The sequence below is a fragment of the Notamacropus eugenii genome, chromosome 4 (genome assembly GCF_028372415.1).
Source record: "Notamacropus eugenii isolate mMacEug1 chromosome 4, mMacEug1.pri_v2, whole genome shotgun sequence".
In the NCBI taxonomy this organism is placed as follows: domain Eukaryota; kingdom Metazoa; phylum Chordata; class Mammalia; order Diprotodontia; family Macropodidae; genus Notamacropus; species Notamacropus eugenii.
The window spans coordinates 152,846,391-152,871,415 of NC_092875.1; the positions used below are offsets into that span (position 1 = coordinate 152,846,391).

Here is a 25,025-nt window from a genome sequence, read left to right on the forward strand (position 1 = left end):
TAAGCAACCAAAAAGAAAGAATGAAGTCACATTGAGCCACAGTCAGGATCACACAAAATTTAGCAGCTACCACTATACGGAAGCAGAGGGTTTGGAATATATTCCAGAATGCAAAGGAGCTAGGTTTGCAACCAATAATAACCTAATCAGAAAAAAAAAATGAGTATAAAGCATAAAAGAAAAGAATTAACAATTAATGAAATAAAGGACTTTCAAGCATTCTTGATAAAAAGGTCAGAGCAGAATAGAAAATCTGAAATTCAAACACAAGACTCAAGAAAAACATAAAATGAGTAACATGACTAAAAAATCATAAGAGGCTAAACAACGTTAAATTGTTTATATCTTCATATGGAGAGATGATATGTGTAACCCCTAAGAAATTTTATCATCATTAGGGGATATAAAAAGAGTCTACTGAGACAGAAGGTGTGGGTATAACTCTACTATAATCTCCAAAGAAAAATAGAAGGGTGAGAAAGAGGAAGAGAAGGGAAAAGGGAGAGGAAGACTGGGGAAAAAAATAATCTCATATAAAAAGAAGCATACAAAAGAGGGAAAATGGGAGGAGTGGGCAATGCTTGAACCACATTCTCATCTGAACTGGTTCAAAGAGAGTAGATAGATAGAGAGAGAGATAGATAGATAGACAGACAGAGACAGAAAACAGTTGAGTATAGAAATCCATCTAACTCAATAAGAAAGTGGGGGGAAAACACAGAGATGAGATAAAGAGAGAGGACAGATTATAAGAAGTATTAGAAATAAAACAGATTTTTCAGGAGTGAACAGGATAAAAAGAAGAGAATAGGATCAAAGAAAAAGGAAAAGGACCCATATGTACAAAAATATTTATAGCAGTTCTTTTTGTGGCAGCAAGGAATTGGAAACTGAAAGGATGCCCATCAACTGAGGAACAACTGAATAAATTACAGTATATGAATGTGTTGCAATACTATTGTGCTATAAGAAAAGATGAAGAGGATAGTAAAAACCTCAGAAGACCCATAGGAACTGAAGCAAAATCAAGTGAGCAGAACCAAGAAAACACTCTACACATCAACAACAATACTGTAAGAAGCAAAATCAACTGTGAAAGACTTGACAACTCTAATTCATATAATGATCCTCCACAACTCCAAAGGATTCATGACGCAAAATGCTATCCACTTCCAGATTGAGAACTGATAGATTCAAAGTGCAAACTGATGAACTTCAGAAGCACAGACTAAAGCATGTTTTTTTCTATTCAATTTTTTTGGGGGTGTTGTTTTCAGAACATGGCTAATGTATAAATATTTCATAACTATATGAATAATGGGCATCATGTTTTTGACATTCTCAGTGAAAGGAAGAGCATATAGAAGGAGAGAGACTGTAGAACTAAAAATAAAATAAAAACATAAATGAAAACCATCACCAGTGTAGCAAAATAAGACACTGTGGTTTTTTGCAAATCTTTTCATTCATTCACAGATCTACCCTGAGTTGCCCTACCCCTACCCTCTCAACTGAGAACCTTTCCACATTTCACTGAAAACACTTTCACTAAAAGCTCCCTCTACTCCCCTCCTTACATTACCCAGATGCCTTCTGCCACTATCTCCTCCTATCTCAAAATGAAGAGATGGCCTCATTTTGCCAAAGCAAACCCTTCTACATGGACAAGTGAGACTAATGAACCCAGTTCTCTCCAGCAGATTGCCCCTTCTTATCATCCTCACTCTCTCATTTACCTTCAATCTCTCATTGTCTACTGGTTCTTACTGCATACAAACACAACCAAAGTCACCCCGATCTTCAAAATACTCATTTGATCCATTCAACGCCTATCTCTTCTCCCTTTCACGAAGAAAATGATCTTCTTGAGAAGACCATCTACAACTAAAGTCTCCACTTCCTTTTCTCTTCTCACATCATCATTCAACTGAAATTGCTCTCTCCAAAGATACCAATATTCTCTGAAGTGCCAAATCTAATGGCCTCTCCTTCTCAATCCTCATTCTTCTTGACCTCTCTGCAGTCCCTAACCTTGTCAATCATCACTTCTAAATTCTCTCATCTCTAGATTTCCATGACACTACTCTCTGTGGTTTCTCCTCCAACCTGTCTCCCACAATCAGCTCTTTCTCAGTCTTCTTTGCTGGAGATTCATCCAGAGCACATGACTGTGAGTGTTCCTCAATGCATTGTCCTAGGTCCTCTTCTAAATGATTTCAGTTGGTGATCTCATCAGCTCCCATAAATTCCACTTATTATCTCTATGTTAACGATTCTCAGATTTATTTATCCAGCTCTAACCTCTCTCCTGATCTCTAGTTTCCCATCTCCAACTGCCAACTGGACATTTCAAAGTGAATGTCCCATAAAAATCTTAAATTTAACATATCTAAAGCTGAATTTGTTATCTGCCCCTCACCTCCACCAAGCACTCTCCTCTCCCTAACTACAAAGGGCACTACCATCCTCCTAGTCACTCAGACTCACAACTGTTACCCTCATTCCTCACTCTCTCTCACCCCACCATTATCAAAACAGATGCCAGGGCCTGCGAATTCTACCTTTGCAATATTTATCACATATGTCCCATTGTCTCTTCTGACACTACCAGTATCCTGATGGAAGCCGTCATTACTTCACACCTGGACTATTCCAAAAGCCTATTAATTGGTCTCTTTGCCTCAATTACGCTATCAAAGCGATCTTCCTAACATGCAATTCTGTCCATTTCACCCCACTATTCGATAAATTTCAGTGGCTCTCTACTACCTCCAGGATTAAATATCAAATCCTCTGTTTGGTTTTTAAAGCCCTAAGTATCATACCCTAACCCTTTCCAATCTTTCTGGTCTTCTTAAACTTACTTCTTCAAGTTTACATTTAAACCACGACCACCATCACTACTACCCCTACCAATCCCCTTCGTAATCTGGTCTCATTCCTGTTCCTCATATAAGAAGCCCAATCTCTGACTCGAGGCATTTTCACTTCCTGGAATGCTCTTCCTCCTCATCTCCATCTCCCACCTTCCCCGGTTTCCTTCAAGTCCCAACGGAAATCCAACATTCTAGTGGAAATCTTTCCCAATCCCTCCTAATGTTGGTGCCTTCCCTTGTTCCACACATAAACATACGTTTATGTATATGTGTGTATACATATATACATAATACGCATATATGTATATATGCCTATATATGTAAACACATACATATATATGCATAGACTATTTGTACACAGTATTTTGTATGTTTTGTCTTCTAGTAGACTATAAGCTTATTGAGAGTAGGAGCAGTTTTTCTTCTCCTTTTATTTATATTCCCAGTGTTTAGCACAGTGTCCAGCAAATGTACTTAATAAATTCTTGCTGATTTGTTTCCTTGGCTTGTTCTATTATACAATTTCTGTTGCTCTAAATGAAAATCACTTATGGTCAACTCTTGGCCAGTGCCTACCATAAAAGAAATCTTTTTTTACTTTTTTTTTTAAACTTAAATAAACAATAAGAAAAGAAAGAAACATAAATTTAAATACTAAAATACAAAAGAGAAAAAGCATTCATGTGCACAGCAGAACACAAGAAAATTCAAAATATACAGCAATAAATTTCCATTTTAAGGAAGCCTATATAACAAATACTACACATTGTATTCAGAGCTGTCCAACTTTTCTTTGTTTCCTTGTAAGTTTTCTTTTGTTCTCTGCTGTGCACTTTTTACTGTTCTTTTTTTTTTTGTTCCCTCCCCCAAGAACAATACAATTAAGCATGGATAATTATCCTATTTTCCTCTTTTTTTTATAATTTATTTATTTTGAGTTTTCAACACTCATTTCCACAAGATTTTAAGTTCCAATTTTCTCCTCATCTCTCCCCTTCACTCACCCCAAAACAGCATACATTCTGATTACCCCTTCCCCCAATCTGCCCTCCCTTCTATCACACACCTCCCTTCACTTGTTCGCATCTTCTTTCTTTTCTTGTAGGGCAAAATAGAGAACAACAGAGTAGAGGAGATTTCCAGCCCAGGATGACCTGAAAGGCCCACGGAAATGTTGGTTGCACTGGACTCGGAGCAGAGCCCAGCCCAACGAGGAATCCCCAGTCCCAGTAGCAGCAGTTCACGGATCCCTCAACCCACAAGCGCCAAAGGTCAGTGAGGGGTTTTTTTTCAGCTGGCTGAGAAGGGAGAAGGGCCTTTCCATAGTTACATGTACAGTTACGCAACAGACTTCCATAACAGTCATGTTGTGAAAGACTAATTATATTTCCCTCCACATCCTATCCTGCCCCCCATTTATTCTATTCTCTCTGTAGACCTTATACCTCCCCTAAAGTGTTTATATCTAATCACTCCCTCCTCCCTCCTTTCTGTCATCTCCCCCACAACCCACTTATCCCCTTCTCCCCTGCTTTTCTGTCGTGTAAGATAAATTTTCATACCAAATTGAGTGTGCATGCTATTCCCTCTGTACCCCAAATGTGATGAGAGTAAGTTTCACTTTTTCCTTCTCACCTCCCCCTTGTCCCTTCCATTGAAAAAACTTTTTCTTGCCTCTTTTATGAGATAATTTGCCCCATTCCACTGTTCCTTTTCTCCTCTCAATACATTCCTCTCTCACTTCTTAATTTCATTTTTTTAGATATCATCTCTTCCTATTCAACTCACCCTGTGCCTTCTGTCTACAGTGTGTGTGTGTGTGTGCATGTAGGTGTGTGTGCGCGCGTGTGTGTGTGTGTGTGTGTGTGTGTGTGTGTGTGTGTGTAATCCCACCAACTATCCAAATACTGAGAAAAGTTTCAAGAATTACAAATATTATCTTTCCATGTAGGAATGTAACCAGTTCCACTTTAGTAAGTGCCTTATGATTTCTCTTTCCTCTTTACCTTTTCATGCTTCTCTTGATTCCTGTGTCTGAAAATCAAATTTTCTATTCAGCACTGGTCTTTTCAACAAGAATGCTTGAAAGTCCTCTATTTCACTGAATGACCATTTTTTGCCCTGAAGTATTATATTCAGTTTTGCTGGGTAGGTGATTCTTGGTTTTAATCCCAGTTCCTTTGACTTCTGGAATATCATATTCTAAGCCCTTTGATCCCTTAATGTAGAAGTTGCTAGATCTTGTGTTATCCTGATTGTATTTCCACAATACTCAAACTGTTTCTTTCTAGTTGCTTGCATTATTTTCTCCTTGACCTGGGAATTCTGGAATTTGACTACAATATTCCTAGGAGTTTTTCTTTTGGGATCTCTTTCAGGAGGTGATTGGTAGATTCATTCAATATTCATCTTACCCTCTGGTTCTAGAATATCAGGGGCAGTTTTCCTTGATAATTTCTTGAGAGATGCTGTCGAGCCTCTTTTTTTTTGATCATGGCTTTCAGGTAGCCCCATAATTTTTAAATTGTCTCTCCTGGATCTATTTTCCAGTTCAGTTGTTTTTCCAATGAGATATTTCACATTATCTTCCATTTTTTTCATTCTTTTTGGTTTTGTTTTGTAATTTCTTCATTTTTCATAAAGTCATTAGCTTCCATCTTCTCCATTCTAATTTTTAAAGAACTATTTTCTTCAGTGAGCTTTTGAACCTCCTTTGCCATTTGACTAATTCCTCCAAGGTGGCACAATCAAGGGAGAAGAGTTTACTCCTTTCCTGGCCTGGGAGCAACCACAAGCTTTTCTGACCAAGATCCTTGAGTACAGTTCTGAGTACAGTTCCCTCTCTAGAGCCTGCACCAGCTCTACCAACTCCTGTGCTCTCCCTCACCCCAGGACCATCACTCAGGGCTGAGATTCAGATCAGCTGATCAATAACCCCAGGGTCTTTAGACTGAGGGCTCCAAAAATGGATGATGATGCTGCTGCCACCATTGCCTAGGACCAAGATGTGGACCTTGCTCCCTTCTTTCTCACTGACCTTTGAATCTGTCTTTGGTATTTGTGGGTTGAGGATTCTGGAAACCACAGCTGCTGCAGATGGTGCCCTGCAGCCTGCTCAGATCCTGTCTGTGCCACACCACCTAGCCAAGCATCGGCTGTGCTCCGCTCTGAATTTGGTGCAATAGACCTTTCCTATTGGCCTTCCAGGCTGCCTTTGGCTGGGAATCTCTTTCACTCTGTCGTTTTGTAGCTTCTACTGCTCTGGAATTTGTTTAGAGTCATTTCTTACAGGTATTTTATGGGCTGTGGAGGGAGAGCTTCTACAGGTCCATCTACTCTGCCATCTTGGCTCCACTATCTTCCATTTTTCTCTTGATTAAATCTATTTTAGCAAAACTTTGTCTGAGATCATGTTTTTTCTTCTTGACCTGTTCTCCAGATGAGATGTTTTTCTTATGAGAAGTTTCACATTCTCTTCTATTTTTTTATTCTTTACATTTTATTATTTTTTGATCCCTTATAACTTTGCTGGCTTCCCCTTGCCCAATTCTAATTTTCAAGGAGTCATTTTCTTCCTTAAGATTCTCTATCTCCTTTCCCAGGTCCTACATGTACAAAAATATTTCTAGCAGCTCTCTTTGTGGGGGCCAAAACTGGAAGTCAAGGAGATGCCCATCAATTGGGGAATGGCTGAACAAGTCATGGTATATGAATGTAATGGAATACTATTCTGCTATGAGAAAAGATGAACAGAAAGACTTCAGAGAGTCCAGGAAAGACTTACATGAACTGATTCTGAGTGAAAGGAGTAGAACCAGGAGAACTTTGTACACAGCAACAACCAAAGTGTGCAAGGAACTTTTCTGGTAGACTCAGTATTTCATTGCAATGCAAGGACTCAAAAAATTTCCAAAGGACTCTTGAGGCAAAACACCCTCCACATCCAGAGAAAGAACTACGGAATTGGATTGTAGATAGAAGCAGACCATCTTCTTTTGTATTATGTTTTGTTTTATGGTTTCTCCCATTCATTTTAATTCTTCTACGCAACAAGTATTTAATAGGAACGTACATGTAGAACCTATATAAGATTGTACGCTGTTTCAGAGAGGGAGTGGGGAGGAAGGGAGGAATGAGGGGGAGGGAAGGGAAAAAAATCTAAGATATATGGAAGTGATTGTCGAACACTGAAAACAAATAATTTAATTTAAAAAAAAAAGAAATGATGAACAGAAAGACTTCACGGAGGCCTGGAAGGACCTATATGAACTGATGCTGAGTGAAAGAAGCAGAATCAGCAGAATCAGCAACAACCGCAGTGTGAGAGGAATTTTTCTGGTAGACTCAGTCTTTCATAGCAATGCAAAGACCTAAAAAATTCCCAATGGACTCCACACCCAGAGAAAGAACTATGGAATTGGATCACAGAATGAAGCAGACCATTTTCTTTTGTTATGTTTTGTCTGTTTTGTTTTATGGTTTCTCCCAATAATTTTAATTCTTCTATTCAACATGACTAAGGAGAAAATGTATATAATAGGAATGTATGTGTAGAACCTATATAAGATTGCATGCCATCTTGGGGAAAGAGTGGGGAGGGAAGAGAAAAAAATCTAAGATATATGGAAGTGATTGCAGAACACTGAAAAGAAATAAATTAATGTTTAAAACGAAGAATCTGTATCTCCTTTTCCAGTTGGTTGACTTTTTTTCAGTCCTATTGTTTTTCTTTTATTATTTTTTGTTGTTGCTAATTTTTCCTCAATCTCTCCCATTTGATTTTTAAAGTACTTCTATGAATTCTTTTGGGGCAAGTGACCATTTCACATTACTCTTTGGGGTGGAAGAGGCTTTTTTTGCTTCAGTATACCTCAGAAGACAAACTGGGGTCTTTTCTATTCTTATAGTAACTTTCTATAGTTGTGTTCTTTCTTCTTTGCCTGATCATTTTTTTTGTTTGTAGCAGCTTATTATTGTAATCATCTCTTGCCCTGGGGTAGGGGGGATGGTACCTCTGACCTCAGATCCTCCTTCAGTTCTCCTCTCAGGCCTAGAACCAAACCAAGGACTCTAGCCTGCTGTAAATGTCTACCTAGTGCTACTACACTCACTGGTTCCTTCCCCCCCAGGGCTACATTTTGGCAGCTCAGCAAGGCTTGGTGTTCCTTATCTTCCTCCTCTCAGAGGCCCAGACTCCTCACACTGTCTAGGGTAAAAATTCCTGTGGCTGGGGCAGAAGTTACCTCTCAATCCAGCTAGTCCCCAGGGCTCTCTACATGCTTTTGAATGCATAAAATAAAAAAAAGAAACCAATGATTAGTGAAAATAAAGGTATAATTTTTTTTCACATCCAAATTCATGGAGCCCCTAGGAGCTATCCACATACTGCTCTTTGAGGTCTTTGGACCAAATTAAGAACTCCAGACTTAAGGATTTTCCTGGTGCACTAAGATGTTAAGTGACTTTCCCACAATGACATTAGTATGTATCAGAGACAGTATCTGCACCTAGGTTATCTTGACTTCGAGGCTAGTTCTTTATCTGTTATGCCACACTGCCTTTCATTAGGATATTATTGATGTAAAAAGAGATGGGACTTGGGGCAACAAACAGCTCTGTATTACTGAAAGCAAGATACAATTTCTCAGATGCAATTAAGTCTAATCTCTTCCATCTACTTAATTCAAGGCTCAATCCAATATTCATCACTTGTCCATGAGAGACTAATTTGACAGAATGTCCATGTAGTTGCAGCACCAAGATGGCACAATGGATAGAGCACTAGTCCTGAAGTCAGGAAGACTCATCTTCCTGAGTTCAAATCTGGCCTCAGACTCTTACTACCTGTGTGACCCTGAGCAACTCACTTAACCCTGTAAGCCTCAGTTCCTCATTTGTAAAATGAGAAGGAAATGGCAAGCCACTCCAGTATCTTTCCCAAGAAAACCCCAAATGAAGAGTCAGACATGACCGACACAACTGAGTAATAACCATTTGGTTTCAAGGCATAATCTGCACAACGTGCATTTTTCTACCTACTTTATTTCTCCAATGTGAAGGATTAAACTAATCTCTTCTGTGTTACTACAGATTTCACTGAGTACATTTTAGAGTGCTACTGGGGCTTGCTGTAAATACACAAGTGATTTAGAGCTGGAAGTGTCCTTAGAGATTATCCAGCCCAACCACCTCCTAAAATAGATGAGGAAACCAAGGCCCAGAGAAGTCAGCTTGCCCAAGATCACACAGAAAACAGATGGTGGGGCATGACTTAAACTTAAGTCCTGAATGAAAATTGGGTGCTCTTTCTATCATACCAAGATTTTGGTATGATAGAAATGTTGGATGAAAATGCAATGCTCTTTCTATTCAAGACGAATAGTACTAGGGAAATAAATAGTATTTAATTTATTAATAGTATTAATATTCAAGACAAAGTATTAGTGAAGATGCAGTGATAAATGAACAAGGATGAACAAATAAATGAATGGATGAAGATGGTGATGGATGGTACTTCTAAAATCCTTTATAGTTTATAAAAAGCTTTACATATATTATTTCTTTTGATTCTCATAAGAGCCCTGTAAAGTACAAATGTGATTTGCCCCACTTTACAGATAAGGCAATTGCAATTCAGAAAAATATGACTTGCTTATGACCACACGGCATGTAAGTGGCATAACCAGTGTGGAACCCAGATCTTCTTATTCTAAGACCAGGACTATTAGCACAATATCACTTGTAAATAGGAGTTGATGAAATCCTATACTATTGGCAAATAATAATAGTATGTATAAGTACAATGGATAGCATGCTGAATTTGGAGTCAGGAAAACCTGGATTCAAACCCACATCAGACCCTATTAGTTTCCTCATCTGTAAAAGTGAAAATAATAGGAATGAGGGGTAGAGACAAGATGGCAGAGTAGAAGCAGAAACTTGCTAGAGCTCTCCCCACCCACGCCCCGTCAAATACCTGTAAAAAAATGACTAAACAAATTCTGGAGCTAAAGAACCCACAGAATGATGGAGTGAAGCAAATCTCCAGGCCAAGACAGCCTGGAAGGTTGATAGAAAGTGTCTATCAGACCACACTGGGAGCAAAGCCCAGTCCAGCACAGACAGGACCTAAGCAGGTCTCAGGGGGACTGAATCTCTGGCACCAGTGGCAGTTTTCAGACGTCACAACCCCAAAACACCCAGGACAAATTGGAAGGTCAGTGGAAAACACCTGCAGCACCTATGTGAGAGAGTAGAGTGGTCCAACCTTAGCTCCAGCCCCACAGTAGCAAAGGAGGTGGAAGAGCCTATGGCAGCTGCCCCAAGATCAGAGGCAGTGGCTGTTTCTGGAGCTCTAGGTCCACAGATTGTGGTGTTACCAAGCCACTCCTCACCCCCACTGGAAGCAGAGAACTACTTTGACAAAGAGATCAAATGTCAAATAAATGGCTGGGGAAATTAGCAAAAATCAGAAAAAGAATCAGACTACAGAATCTTACTTTGGTGACAAGGAAAACCAAAATATACAAACAAAAGAAGGCAACAAAGTCAAAGCTTCTACATCCAAAGCCTCCAAGAAAAATGTGAATTCAACTCAGACCACGGAAGAGCTCAAAAATGATTTTGAAATTTGAGCAAGAAGTAGAGGAAAAATTTCAAAGAGAAAAGAGAATGATGCAAGAAAATTATGAAAAATGAGTCAACCTCTTGCTAAAGGGGACCCAAAAAAATGCTAAAGAAAATACTTTTAAAAATAGACTAACCCAAATGTCCAAAAAGCCAACGAAGAGAAGAATGCCTTAAAAAGCAGAATTGTTCAGATGGAAAAGGAGGTCCAAAAGCTCACTGAAGAAAATAATTCCTTACAGATTAGAATGGAGCAGATGGAAGCTAATGATTTTATGAAAAAAAATCAAGAAACTATAAAACAAAATCAAAGGAAAGAAAAAACAGCAGACAATGTGAAATATCTCATTGGAAGAACAACTGAACTAGAAAATAGAACCAGGAGAGACAATTTAAAAATTATGGGACTACCTAAAAGCCAAGATCAAAAAAAAAAGCTTAGACATCATCTTTCAAGAAATTATCAAGGAAAATGCCCTGATATGACAGAATCACAAGGTAAAATAGCTATCGCCTCCTGAAAGAGAACCCAAAAGAAAAACTCCTAGGAATACTGTAGTCAAATTCCAGAGTTCCCAGGTCAAGGAGAAAATATTGCAAGGAGTCAAAAAGAAAAAATTCAGGTATTGGAGAAACACCATCAGGATAACACAAGATCTAGCAGCTTCTACATTAAGGGATCAAAAGGCTTGGAATATGATATTCCAGAGGTCAAAGGAACTAAGATTAAAGCCAACAATCACCTACCCAGCAAAACTGAGTATAATACTTCAGGGGAAAAAATGATTATTCAATGAAATAGAGGACTTTCAAGCATTCTTGATGAAAAGATCAGAGCTGAATAGAAAAATCTGACTCTCAAATACAAGAATCAAGAGAAGCATGAAAAGGTAAACAGGAAAGAGAAACCATAAAGGACTTACTAAAGTTGAACTGCTTACATTCCTACATGGAAAGTTCATATTCATAACTCTTGAGACTTTTCTTAGTATTAGGGTAGTTGGAGGGAATTTATATATATAGACAGAGGACATAGGGTGAGTTGAATACAAAGGGATGATATTAATAAAATAAAATTAAGGGGTGAGAGGAATATATTGAGAGGAGAAAGGGAGAAATAGAATGGGGTAAATTATCCCTCACATAAAAGAAGCAAGAAAAAGCTTTTTCAATAGAGGGGAAGAGGGGGAATGTTGGGGTGTAAGCTCAGTTTTCACGTGAACGGTTTCAGGCAGGTAAAAGTGAGGGCTTCTAAACCTCAGAGCTCTCATGAGGCCCCCCAGGGAACAGCTGGGAACTGAGGCGTGAAACACGAGCTATCTTGTACTTCCACCTCTTTTCAGTGGAAACTTGCTGGGGAGAGCATCCCACCCTTGAGATTGGTCCTCGCTCTGAGCACACCTGTTGTTAATTAGCTAGGGGCTGAGAGCATGCACGGTATTCACGTGCAAACTATGTGGCTGGGAGAGCTTAAGTAGGGACAGGAAAGCCTGAGGGCCCTCTTCTTGCTTCGGGGCCATTAGAGGGAAGAGGGTTCCTCCCCTCTTCTGCTCCCATCCTCTTGCTGTATGATCCTTGCCCCTTGGGAAGAGGAGGGTTCCTTTCTCCTGGGGAAGAATTTGCCCTGCATATGGATACGTAACTAAGACCCTGAATAAAGCCTAACCCTTGTTTGACTCTGGAAAGTCTCTTCTCTTGAAATGTTTATCCAGATGGCCACCAAAGACCTGCGAAAGGTAAGAAGACTCGGGTAGCCCTGGGCCTCTAGGTCGAACAGGGGAGGTGAGAGGGAAAGAGTGAACCTTAATCTCATCAGATTTGACTTAAGGAAATAACATGCACACTCAATTTGGTATGAAAATCTATCTTACACTACAGGAAGGTAAGGGGGAAGAGGTTAAGCAGGGGAGTGGAAGGGATGATAGAAGGCAGGGCAAATGAGGGGAGGGGTAATTAGAAATAAATACTTTTTGAAGAGGGACAGGGTCAAAAGTGAGAATAAAATGAAAGGGGGGCAGGATAGGATGGAGGTAAATATAGTTAGCATTTCATATCAGGACAGTTATGGAAGTGTTTTGCATGACTACACATATATAACCTATATCAAATTATGTGCTTCTCAGTGGGAACGGGTAAGGAAGGAGAAAAGGAGAGAAGTTGGAACTCAAAGTTTTAAAAATGAAATGTTAAAAAGTTTTTACATGCAACTGGGAAATAAGATACAGGCAATGGGATATAGAAATCTATCTTGCCCTACAAGAAAACAGAGGGAAAGAGGATGAGAAAAGGGAGAGGTGTGATAGAAGGGAGGGCAGATTTGGGAAAGGGGTAATCAAAATGCACAATCTCTTGGGGTGGGACGGAGGGGAGAGAGGGGGAGAAAATTTGAAACTCAAAATCTTGTGGAAGTGAATGTGAAAACTACAAATAAGTTAATTTTTTTTAAAAAGTGAAAATAATATACTTATAGTGTTTACCATTCAAGACTATTGTAAGGATCAAATAAGATAATTCAAGTAAAGCATTCTGCAAACCTTACAAAATTACATAAATGTCAGTTTTGATCATGTCCAATTCTTCATGACCTCATTTGGCGTTTCTTGGCAAAGACACTAGAATGGCTTGCCATTTCCTTCTCCAGCTCATTTCAGAAATGAGCAGACTGAGGTAAACCTGCTTAAGTGACTTGCCCAGGAACACACAGCTAGTAAGTGTCTGAGGCCAGATTTGAACTCAGGAAAACAAGTCTTCCTGACTCTAGACCCAGTGCTCTATCCACTGCACTACCTAGATCCTCCCTTAGAAAATATAGTTCAGGATAAAAAACTAAAGAGACCAAATGGTAAACTGTCCTCTTTAAAACACACATAAACATAGACAGACAGATAGATAGACAAAGTTTCAAGCATTAAAGTGTCTGCTCTGTGTAAGGCACTGTTTAAGGCTCTAGGGATATAAAGACAAATTAAAATCTTGTCCCTCAAAGAGCTTATGTTTTACGAGGTGGTAGCAACAGAATGATCAAAGAAATTAAAAAGGGAAAGAAAGGAAATGAACAAAGCACTACTGGAAATTTTGAGGGGAAAAGTACTACAAATAACTGGAAGGGATGAGGAAAAACTTCTGGGACATATGACTGACAAGATGGAAGAACAAATGTTTGTGTCTCATCCTACCAATCGCTCATACCTCTCCAAAATAAGAATTATTTGCAAGAAAGAAAGCAACCTCAGTTGTCTCTAAAATCTAAGACATTCTAACAAGAATTAAGAACTCTAACAATTCAATGAACTAACAGCAGAGAATGCTAATCTCTAGCCCCCCAATAAACTCACTCAGAATCCACTCCTGAAGAACCACCATCTAGGGCTACACAAGCTAATCAAGTGGAAAAATCACTTTAAAGAGAACTCAACCTTTACTTCCACCTTCCCCTCATGATGTAGAAAACAAAAAGACAGTGGCTTACCTGATCAGGCTGAGGCTGCAGTGTTCTGTGCTCAGCCAAAAGAACTGAGCCAGAGAACTGAGAAACTGAGAAAAGTAGGGCAGGATGGTGTGTGAGGTCCTCCAAGTTAGAAAGAAAGAGTCCAGCATCCAGTTAGATGCTATATCATCCCCTAGACCCTATAAATCATTTGCGGTGAAGACTAGAACCAATGAAATTTGAATCGACCAGCAAAGGAGGAGGTCAAAATGGCTAATTCCTATTAGACTGTCAGCTCCTTGTCTTTTTTTTTTTTTTTTTAACATCCCCAGAAGTTAACACAGTACCTTGGGCATAGTAAGTGCTTAATAAATGCATACTGACAGATGAATTCCAGATCCCAAAGAAACTACCATCAAATGGAAAGAGATCAGAAAGCGACAGGGGAATATGAGAGGGTAAAAAAGACTGAAATTACTAACGATATCAAGAAGAAAACTCAATTAAAGACTGAATATAAGCAGATAAACAAACAGGAAAGATATTAAAAACAAAAGGGAATATGGCCTCCAGACTGGGTAAAGAGTCAAGGAATTTATGAATAAACTTGCAAGACAAAAGAAAATCAATCAATACCTGATGAGGCAAAGGACCCTGTGGATTTTAAAGAGAATATCAAACTGATGGAGTGCTTGGGTGCCTGTGCTTGGACCCCAATTCCAAAATCACATTTTTCCTAGTCTCAAAACACTGTCCCTGGCAGTTTCTCCCCAGGTCTCTCCCAGCATGCCCCAGCAAAACATTTATCTCTCTTCCTGTTACAGAAGCCAGCTGTACCTACACTAGCTATTACTGGCAGACCTGGCTGTGTACTGGTTCATAAAAGATATTCAGTACTCACTGGACTATCTATACTATCTCCCTACCTCATTATATGCATCCTGGACTCCTCATTATGTGCATCCTAGACTTAGACATATGTATACTCCCCATGTTATCTTGTCAAAACAAGACACTGATGAGGGCAGACTGGGTATTTCTCAGTCAGCCCTGCCAGTTAGTTGACTTAGTGATGTTTCAGGCCTAAAAATCACAACTCCATGCAGCCTCCCCCCTCACTGTGATTTCCCAGTAAACTCTGGGAAAATGCCTGTGCAGTAGATACTAAAAGTGTATGTTCCTTTAAGAACTGACCACTTGTTAATCCTGCCCTGAATCACCTAGCTAGCATATCTGGCATATGTTTTGCTTCAGTTTATTCCATATAAACTTTACCTATACCCCTTTCAAATTACAGGTTCCCTAAGAACTCTTGCCCACTGCAAAGCATAACAATAAATCTTTGCCACCTTGACTTTGAGAATGCTTGAGTCCGCAAATTCACTGGTGGGTGCGGAATAGTCCGACAACACTGTCCTATGCTGCAGTCTCTGGGGGTAGAGGGGGATTCTGAACACCCCCACCTTTCCAACCTTCATCAGAACCACAGGAAGATATTCCAGAATAGTTTAAAAATAAAATAAGATTTGTAAAAAGAGAAACAATTGGCAGAATAGAAAATTTCAATCCAGGGTATCAATACGCTCAAAAAAGAGGGGGGAAAACTGATTAGGAACGCAAATACACAGAAGTGAAAAACAACATGGAAGAAATGACACAAAAAGCATTTAACATTTAAAAAAACATAATCCCCATATGAGCAAAATATCAATCTTGAAGACAGAATATACCAACAACTTAAGTATTATTGGTCTACCAGAAAAACACAAGTCAAAAAAACTGAACACCATAAGATAAGAAATAAATACAAGAAAACTGCCCAGAACTTCCAAACACAGAAAATAAAGTATCAGTCAAAAGAATCCATAAATCATCTACATACATACATACATACACACACACACACGTGCTACAAACTCCAAGACAAATAGTTGGTTAAATTTCAATGACAATAAATTCTACAAGTGACAAGAAAAAGATGCCATTATAAAGGAAAGTAAATTCAAATATCATGAGACTATTCCGCATCCACCAGAAACTACAAGAGGGAATAAGATATGTTTTAAAAAAGCAAAGGAGTTCATGATTTTAACTTAAGGTGACACACCCTGCACACTTGAGCCTAATCATTAAGGAAAAAAGATGGACATTAAATTTTAAAAGTATTCAAATCATGCCTAGAAGGAAAAGCAGACGAGAACAAATTATTTGCTTTGTAAACACCATGACAATAGAAATATGGAAAAGGTAAACAAATTTTTAAAAACTAAGGACTGCAACAAAAAATTAACAACAGAAAGACCAGTAAGATAATCCTTTCTGAAAGTACACAAGACAAAGGTGAAATCTAAAGTCAAAGTGAAGTAATAGAGGAAAGGCCTGAAAGGTTTTGGAATAGACCTTACAACACTCCACCTACAAGTGAATCAAGGATTTCCTTGGGACAATAAGTTAACCGAATGAAGGTCACACAAAAGGTGTATGTGATACACATGTGATATATGCTAAGTAATCAAGTCAAAAGCTAATAATGCAGGAAAAAAACTGCTTTAGTCTCTCAGGAAGAGAGGCTATAGGAGAATGGACAGGAAAGTAAGTAAAGGGAGGGGCTGAAACAGGAAATGAAAAGGGGACTTAATGTTTCAGTGTTGGGAGAGGGTATTGCTAATGAACACTCCCATGGAAGAAGAGAGATATTCTATAAAGCGAGATGGTGACCTGTATAATCTGTAGTAATGTGGTAGTCAAAGAGATCACTCATTCTGCCTCAGTAAAAGGGAAATCAAAGCTTCTGGAGAGAAGTGACAACCAGAAGAGTGGGACAGGGAACCAGGGAAGAGATTTTATGGCAAAGGAAAAAAAACAACCATGGGAGGGGCAAAGCTTAATAATCAGGAACATGGGAAAATTCCTACTATGGGGCAATATCCTCTCTATCACCTATAGGAATTGGTATTTCTGCTAATTAAGCATAAGGGACATGAATCAAAGAAAAGGTCTCACAGAAGTGGCACCTGAGATGAGTCTCAACAGAAGATAAGATGACTGAGAGGCAGAGATGAGGCAGGCTACATTCCGCACTTTGGAGACAGTTTACGTGAAAGCACAGAAAACAAGAAATAGAATATGAAGTTCAAGAGGTCTCCAATTTAACTAGAACACAGAGGATGTAAAAAGGAATATATGAAATAAGGCTAGAAAGGCAGGTTAGAGCTAGATTAGGGAGGGAGGAGTACCAGATAGACACAGAATTATATCACAGAGACAACAGGGAGCCACCAAATTATTTTACATAATATAGAACACAATAATTGATCAGTAAGTCTGTCAATTCGTAAGTACTTTCCAACAATGCAGACTACAATCTATCCATACTTAGCTATCCTCTAGGCAATTCTTGTCCCTGTCCTCCACAAGGTCACAAGGACCCAACACAACAACAGCTTCCTCACTTTCTCCTGACACTTAAAAGGATACCAGTAAAGCACTTGGGTTAGCCACCTATTATCTCAGTGTCACATAACTAACCCATCTTTCCTTTCTAGTAACATAACCCTGTTGACATCTTTTACACTTGTATTTCAAGGTTAATCATTAGTGGGTAATAGCCCCAGTGTCCCAAAAGTCTTAGTACAATTTTAAAACTACTCATACAAATTTACAAAAAAAATCTGAAAGATCACTTAAATTTTTAAAAGTTTTGATGTTTCTCATTAAAATTCAATATGACCACTGTCTTGCTGCTATTTATCATTGTAGTCAATTTTTAGACTTTGTAAAAACTTTCATCAGCTGCTACTAAGTGACAGAAAGGTTTGGCTTTGTAATCCTAGCCTTAAAAAATTCATAAAGCTTAAAATATTAGCACAGGAATAAATGAAGCTTTCCTTAAAAATGATAGACGGTATCTTTCTAAAACCATCAGCAAGAATTATCTGTAATGGGGATAAGCTAGAAGCCTTTCCAATGAGATCAGGGGTGAAGCAAAGATATCCATTATCACCACTATTATTCAATATAGTAACAGAAATTCCAAGATTAGAAAGAAAGTAGAAAAGCATGAAAAGCAGAAAACAGCAAGTTTCTCTGAAAAAGGCTTCATTTCTCAAATATACAGAGAATTGAGTCTAATTTATAAGAATACAAGTCATTCCCCAACTGAGAGACAATAAAAGGATATGAACAGGAAGTTTCAGATGAAGAAATCAAAGCTATCTACAGCCATATGAAAAAATGTTCTAAATTACTATTAGAAATACTATTACAAATTAAAACAATTCTGAGAACCACCTTACACCCATCAGCTCAACTAATGTGACAGAGAAGGAAAATGAGAAATGTTAGAGGGAGATGTGGGAAAACTGGGACACTTTAATGTACTACTGATGGAGTTGTGAACTGATCCAACCTTTCTGGAGAGCAATTTGGGACTAGGCCTAAAGGACTATAAAACTGTGCATACTCTGACCCAGCAATACCACTACTAAGTCTGCATCCCAAGGAGAGAAAAGAAGAAAAGGGACGTACATGCACAAAAATATTTATAGTAATTCTTTTTTGTGGAGGCTAAGAATTGGAGATTGGGAGGATGCCTATCAATTGAGGAATGGCTGAACAAACTGTAGTATATGATTGTTACGGAATCCCATTGTGCTATAAGAAATGATGAGCAAGATGCTTTCAGAAAAACCTGAGAAGACTTATATGGAACTGATACAAAGTGAAGTAAGCAGAACTAGGAGCACACTGTACCAGCAATATTGTAAGGATGATCAGCTGTGAATGACTTAGCTATTCTCAGCAATACAATGATCCAAGACAATTCCAAAGGACTTATGAGGAAAAATGCTATCCAATTCCAGAGAAAGAACTAATGGAGTATAAATGGAGACTGAAGCATACTTTTTAAATTTTTTGTAGTCTGTTTTCTTTCACAACATATTATGGAAATATGTTTTGTATGATTGCACATGTATAATCTATATCAAAATGCTTGCCTTCTCAATGGGGGAATGCAAAGGGACAGCAAGAGAGAGAATTTGAAACTCAAAATTTTTAAAAAAGAATGTCAAAAATTTTTGCACGTAATCAGAAAAATTTTTTTAAATATTAAAAATTTATAAAAATAAATGTAAAAGAAGTATAATTGCACTTGTATATTTTTTAATTTGTAGCTCTTATATTTCACAAGTTATTAAAACTTCACTAAGACTTTTGGGGTACCCTGTATAATCCTGCATCTCTCCACTGCAATCTTCATTTTCAGTTCTTCAGACTGCTGTGTTCCATGTCCTCAAAACCATATAATATTGAGAGAATACTGGTATTTTTTTTAAATGAGCATTTATTTCCAGGAAAAACTATGGTGATTAAAAGAGTTCCAATTTCCTGAAAGTAATATAGTCTATTATGTTCTTGTGTTTCATTCTGAAACTCAACTCACTGTTCATTCATACTGTTCATTCCAGATATACATACTGATGCACAAGCTCTAAAGATTGTCTATCCAACTGATGTCATAATTTGAGCAACAGACAGTCCCATTTTAACTTGGACTCTGCGCTATATCTCTTTCATCATAGCAGCAAATACCTTGGGCAGGGATTTATCTCCCTATTTTAAGCTTCAAATCATGTTTATGATCAGAGGGTCATTGACGAGTATTACTTTTGTTTTTCTTATCTTTCAAAGAATCTTGAATGTTTCGGACATGAGGCTGGGAGGCAACCAAATTAAATTGCCTCAATGATATCTCTCTTTTTGGAAGAGAGCTTATAAGGTGGCATTTTGCTCAAATGAGCCAAATGCTTAATATAACAGTCAAATATAATATAGTTCAATTCAACAGAATTTAATCCCTTATTAACAAAAAAAAAAAAAGAAAAGAAAAAGTCTCTCTACATCTAAATCTGCATTATCCTTAAATATCCTTCATAGAATAAAGAAGAGGAGGATAGGGTATCCCATCTCTGTGCATGGATTTACAATCTCAAAATTTTCTCCACCCCATCAAATTATTCCAAAATTAGTGACAAAGAAGACACTAAATAAATTTTATTTCCTAAACCCATAATAGTATTACTCTGGATAATTGTACTAATATACTGATATATCTGTTGCCTTATATGATAATGAGACCTCAGATTCATTTTCTTAGTTTATCTGCCTGTAAAAGAGACAAATGAAGTCCTTGAATTGGTTTCTATATCTCAGTTCCTTGGATCAAGTGGATTAAAACCCCACAATTTTAAAATTTGAATGGACTTTAAAGATCATAGTAAAACCTCTCTGGATTACAATTAAAAAACTGAGGATTAAAGAAGTTGTGATTTCCCCAACATCACACAGTGGCAGAGCAAGTTCAGGCACCCAAATCCCTTGACTTCCAAACCAATGTTGTATCTATTACACCATATCCTCCATTCTCCATTCCCAGGTCAATCACCTTGGTCCAAGGTCTTAATACTTTTTATCTGGGTTACTAAAGCTATCTCCTAACTTGTCTCCCTATCTTGTCTGGTCCCACTCCAATCCATGCTAAACTCAACCACCAAAAGACATTTTCATCACCAAATCACCCTTCAACTCAAAAATTTAAATAGTGTTATACTTGTTAAGTTAGCCTCAGGATACCAGATCCACTATTGGGAACATAATAATATTCATAAGTACCTGTTGCATCATACTGAAGAAAAAAGAGAAGGAATCAACTAATCCTATACCAGCCCCTAGCTAATTCGAAGAGAGACATCTTAATATAAACCACAGCCACAGCCAGGCTTTCTCTGCCTTTCCAAGCAGCAAACAGGTGATAAGAGCACAGTTTGAATACACTTCAAGTTCAGACCCATGACTGCAGCTGACATACTAGCAAGTATGGCACAGTAATCCAAAATAAACAGCAATGTTTTTAACAACCCAAATAAAAGTCATCACTAATTATTTTAAATGCTGAAGACATAATACAAAGTGAGAATTTCATTTCACCTATAGTAACTACTTTTAAAAATGGAACAATAGAGAGAAAACCTTATTCTTTTGGGACAAAGGACGCTTGATGGTGCAGTGGAAAGAACATGGGATATAGAGTCATGGCATCTGGGATGAAATCTTGGCTCTGCCTCTTATCAAGTGACCTTAGATAAAACATTTAACTTTTTTAAGTCTCAGTTTCCTCAGCAGTAAAATGAAGCAGATTGGACGGGATGACTTTTGAGGTCCCTTTCAGTCTGAAATCTAAGATCCTATTAGACTTTCAGACTGTAAATTACCAACTGGTATGGACTGGGTTCCTTATTCTGTAAAGCACAAAGCACAGAAGGGGCATTCAAACACTAACCAATAAAGGAGCCAAAACAAAAGTTCTTAAAAAAAGGTTCTCTTATTGGTAAGTATTAACAAAAGGCCAATCCTATGCAGTTTCACAATCCCAGTGAAATAAATTTGAAAATGTATTTCAGCTAACTGTGTGATTCTGGGCAAGTCACTTAAAAGAATCCCAAAAAAGTCATATATTGGAAAGTTCAGCGAAAGTCCTAGTCCTCACATGTCACACACAGAGTATCTAAGAGGTCATTTAGTCCAGCCTATACAACATCACCAATATAGAGCATTCCCAAAATCCACAATCCACAAGGAGACTTCTAATGCTTATCTCACAAGGTATTCTCTTCCACTTTTAGAGAGCTCTAATCTTACAAAGTTTTCTTTATATTTAGCCATATCTGCCTCTCTGCAATTTCTATACACTGCCTCTCTAGATCTGTCATCTGGGCCTGTCCAACCAAAACAAGTTTTAATTCTTATTCCACATAAGAATGGAAGTGGTTAAAGAAAACTGTTTTGTCTCCCCATGAAGAAAACTCTCTCTTCCCAACTAAATGTTCTTAATTTAATTAATCCTCAAGCAACACTGCTGGTCTACAGGCACCTTATCATGATCACCCTCCTCCAGCTTGTTAATATGCTCCCTAAAATATGACAATGAAAATAAAATGCAATAATCCAGACCAATTCTGACCAGGGTAAAATACAATAGAAATATTACTTTCTATGCTTCTATAAGCTATGCCTTTTTCTTTTTCTCTAAATTTGCCTCTTTGCAGCTTCCACCCACTTTTCCTAGTTCTCCCCTCTGAAACTAAAATGAACAAGTCTATACTATTTTTTCACACGCATGACTTTCAAATACGGAAATGGCTATCATGTTCCCCCTAAGTTTTCCTCCTGCAAGCTAAACATCCTCAATTTTTTTAGATGATCATTATATGCCACGAACTCAAGACCTTTCACTATTCCAATCACGTTCCTCTGGACACTGTCCAATGTGACAACATCCTCTCTTAACTGTGCTGCTCAGAACTGCTTACTTATGTCTGTTTGAGAGCAGAATATGCTTCAAGGAGGTGAGGCCTAAACTGAACCTATAAGAAATGGAGACCCATCTCAAAAGATACAGAAAAATCCCATATAAGCCAGAAAACCAGGAAACTAAAAACCTGTATCACCTAGAGAGAAAGAAATGCTTTTATGAGGTAAGGCAGAGAAGGAAGCCCACATCCTAGGAATTCGCCCTATGCCACCTACACTATTTGTAACTATGGTAATCAAATTTTTCACAATAAAATATGTAACTTTAACACAAGCTCTTAGTTAACAGATGTCTTAGTGTATATTAATTACAAAGATAGTGAGCACTGAATTCATAGCCAGATTCTGACACTTGCTAGCTATGAGATGAACAAATCATTTTACCCTGAAAATCTTCTATCTGTAAAATGGAAATAAAACATTACCTACATAACAGAAATTTGAGGAAAACACCTTGTAAACCTTAAAGTGCTATATAAATATGAATTATCATAATATTTTATTCTCTTTCAATCTGACTGACTTCTTTATTAAAGACAGGCAAAGAGTAAGTAAAATATCAATAAGAGCTTTTAAAATCAGCACACTTACCCAACTCTTATTCTACACAGTTAACATTTATTCATCCAAAATCAGGGAAGCAGTGACACAGTTAATCTGAAAATTGCTGATCTATGAACTAGAGTGTACTTGTATACTTCACTTACCTATACGTTTGCTATTCTGGGACTATTCAGTAACATACATAAAATAATGAAGAATGGCTAGATAGGTCTCCAGCTTCTCTGTCTTTAGATACTTCCGTCGTGCCCTCTCCTTGCAAAAGGGATGGAGCACATCATATCTCAGACTGATGAAAAGCACAACTTTCTTCTCTCTCTACTTACTGCCTTTGTGAACTGAAGAGAATGAAAAGTGCACCTCTAAATGGTTATTTTGGCTGAAAGACCTTCCCTTTCGGCTCTTAGGGGGCTGCAGACTGAACCTTGACAACATAAGTAAGTAAACAGAGGTTTATTGATAAGAGGTCCTTATCACTTTTTTATTCAAGTATTACAGTACTAAGTGTTAAAGTATTCAAATTAAATTTCATCAAAGCATTACTTATCTGATGTTCCGCATGGCTTCACATGTGTAACTGACTCGGAGGGGTGGGGGAGAATTTGGAACCCAATTTTTTAAAGTGAATGTTAAAATGAAGCATCATGATATTAAACTTTATCCTAAAATTAAATATAAAATTATATTTAAAATTCTAAAGCATTACGCTGTCATATCTTTCTAACTACGTTCTAACCACCCCCGACGAGAGCCCGTAAACATACAACGCAGGTCTCTGGGCGCCCGGGGAAGGCTCGGGCGGCGGGGAGGAGAGAAGCAGCAGCGCTCGCTGCCCAGACAGAAGGGCTCCCGCTCACCTGCTCCAGGACGTCCAGCTTCAGCTCCAGCTTGCTCAGGACCACGTCTCCTCCCCACAGCGAGAGCTGCAGGTCGGACGGCTTCAGGTTCTTGATGTAGCGATTCACGTAGCTCATCAGAATGGGGGTCACGTAGGACTCGAGCATGGCGCAAGGCCCGGGGGTGCCGCTGCCGTCAGGGGCTACAGGGGCAGAAGCAGAGGCGACGTGAGAGGGGACGGCTCCCGGAGCGCCGCGGGGGGCATCCTGAGCAGGAGCGGCCGCGGCCGGGGACCGGGGAGGGGGCGGCCGGGGCTCGCTCGGCTCGAGGAAGCGGAGCGTCCGAGCCCGCCGGACACCGCGTCCCGGGCCCCGCCTCTCTGCGCTCCCCGCCCGGCCTGAGGCACCGCTCACCTGAGCGGCGGACCCGCAGCCAGCCTGAGCCGGACCTCGGAGTCGGAACCAGGCCCGCTCCCCGCTACCGCTCCCTCCCACCCGTCCCCAGCGGCTCCGCCCCCGGCTGACACTCACGCACACGGGGCAACGCGGCATGAACTTGAACTCCGTGGCCTGGCACCTCACGCTGGCCCCCGGCGGCGGCGGCGGCGGCGGCGGCGGCGGCGGCGGCGGCGGCGGCGGCGGCGGCGGCGGCGGCGGCGGCGGCGGCGGCGGCGGCGGCGGCGGCGGCGGCGGCGGCGGCGGCGAAGGGGGCGGCGGTTTCCACCTTTCCCCCACCCTTTCACCCTCCCACTTCCGGGTTTGCTCCAAGCGGTGCCTCACCATAAACCTTCCGCCCCCGCGCCTGCCCCCGTCCTTTCACACTCCCACGCCCGGCCCCACAGCTCCCTCCCGGCTTCCGTCCGCGGTGCCTGACAGCTCAAACGCGAATTTGCCCTTCTCAAACGTTCCCCGGTGCCCTCGCCTCTGGGGAGAACCCGAAGAAGACTCCTGGGCGGCAGACGGACGTGCTTCTTGGAGCACCGCGGAGCCGGAAGTGGGGTCACGAAGCCACGCCGCGCTCTGTCTCTCTTCTGGACCCGCTCTGTGACCGAGGGAAGAAGCGGGGAGGAGGAGCTGGGAGCCAGAGCTGATGCGGAGGGAGAGAGGCGGTCCGGAGAAACCGGAAACCGCTGGAGAAGAGGACGAGGACTTTCCGAAAGGGGAAGGGCTAGCGTCTTCATCCAGTGTTACCGGAGTGTCACCTTAGTAGGGATCGTTTCCTTCCCACCTTTATCCCTGTCTCCTGGCACACAGTAGGCGCTAACTGTGTGCTTTATTTTCTTCAATCCTCAGAGGGCACCACGGTGACCCCAGGATAGGATGCCGCCA

General features: G+C 39.7%; 1 protein-coding gene across 23 annotated transcripts in view; it reads right to left on the reverse strand.

Moving 5' to 3' along the window:
* Positions 1-24,329, reverse strand: part of VPS13B (vacuolar protein sorting 13 homolog B) — a 1,048,068-nt gene extending 1,023,739 nt beyond the window's left edge. For 19 of the 23 annotated variants that reach the window (XR_011966588.1, XR_011966589.1, XR_011966590.1 and 16 more), the window contains exons 1-2: positions 24,232-24,321; positions 23,718-23,899 (exon numbers count right to left, since the gene is read on the reverse strand). Coding sequence is in view for 18 of the 23 variants with exons in the window: in XM_072606867.1 (XP_072462968.1) it covers positions 23,718-23,864 (147 nt within the window). In the remaining 5 variants the exon portion in view is untranslated. Of the gene's footprint in view, positions 1-23,717; positions 24,161-24,227 lie in introns of those variants that run through there. The other 4 variants (XM_072606881.1, XM_072606871.1, XM_072606862.1 and 1 more) reach the window with 4 other exon arrangements.
* Positions 24,330-25,025: the final 696 nt, after the last annotated feature.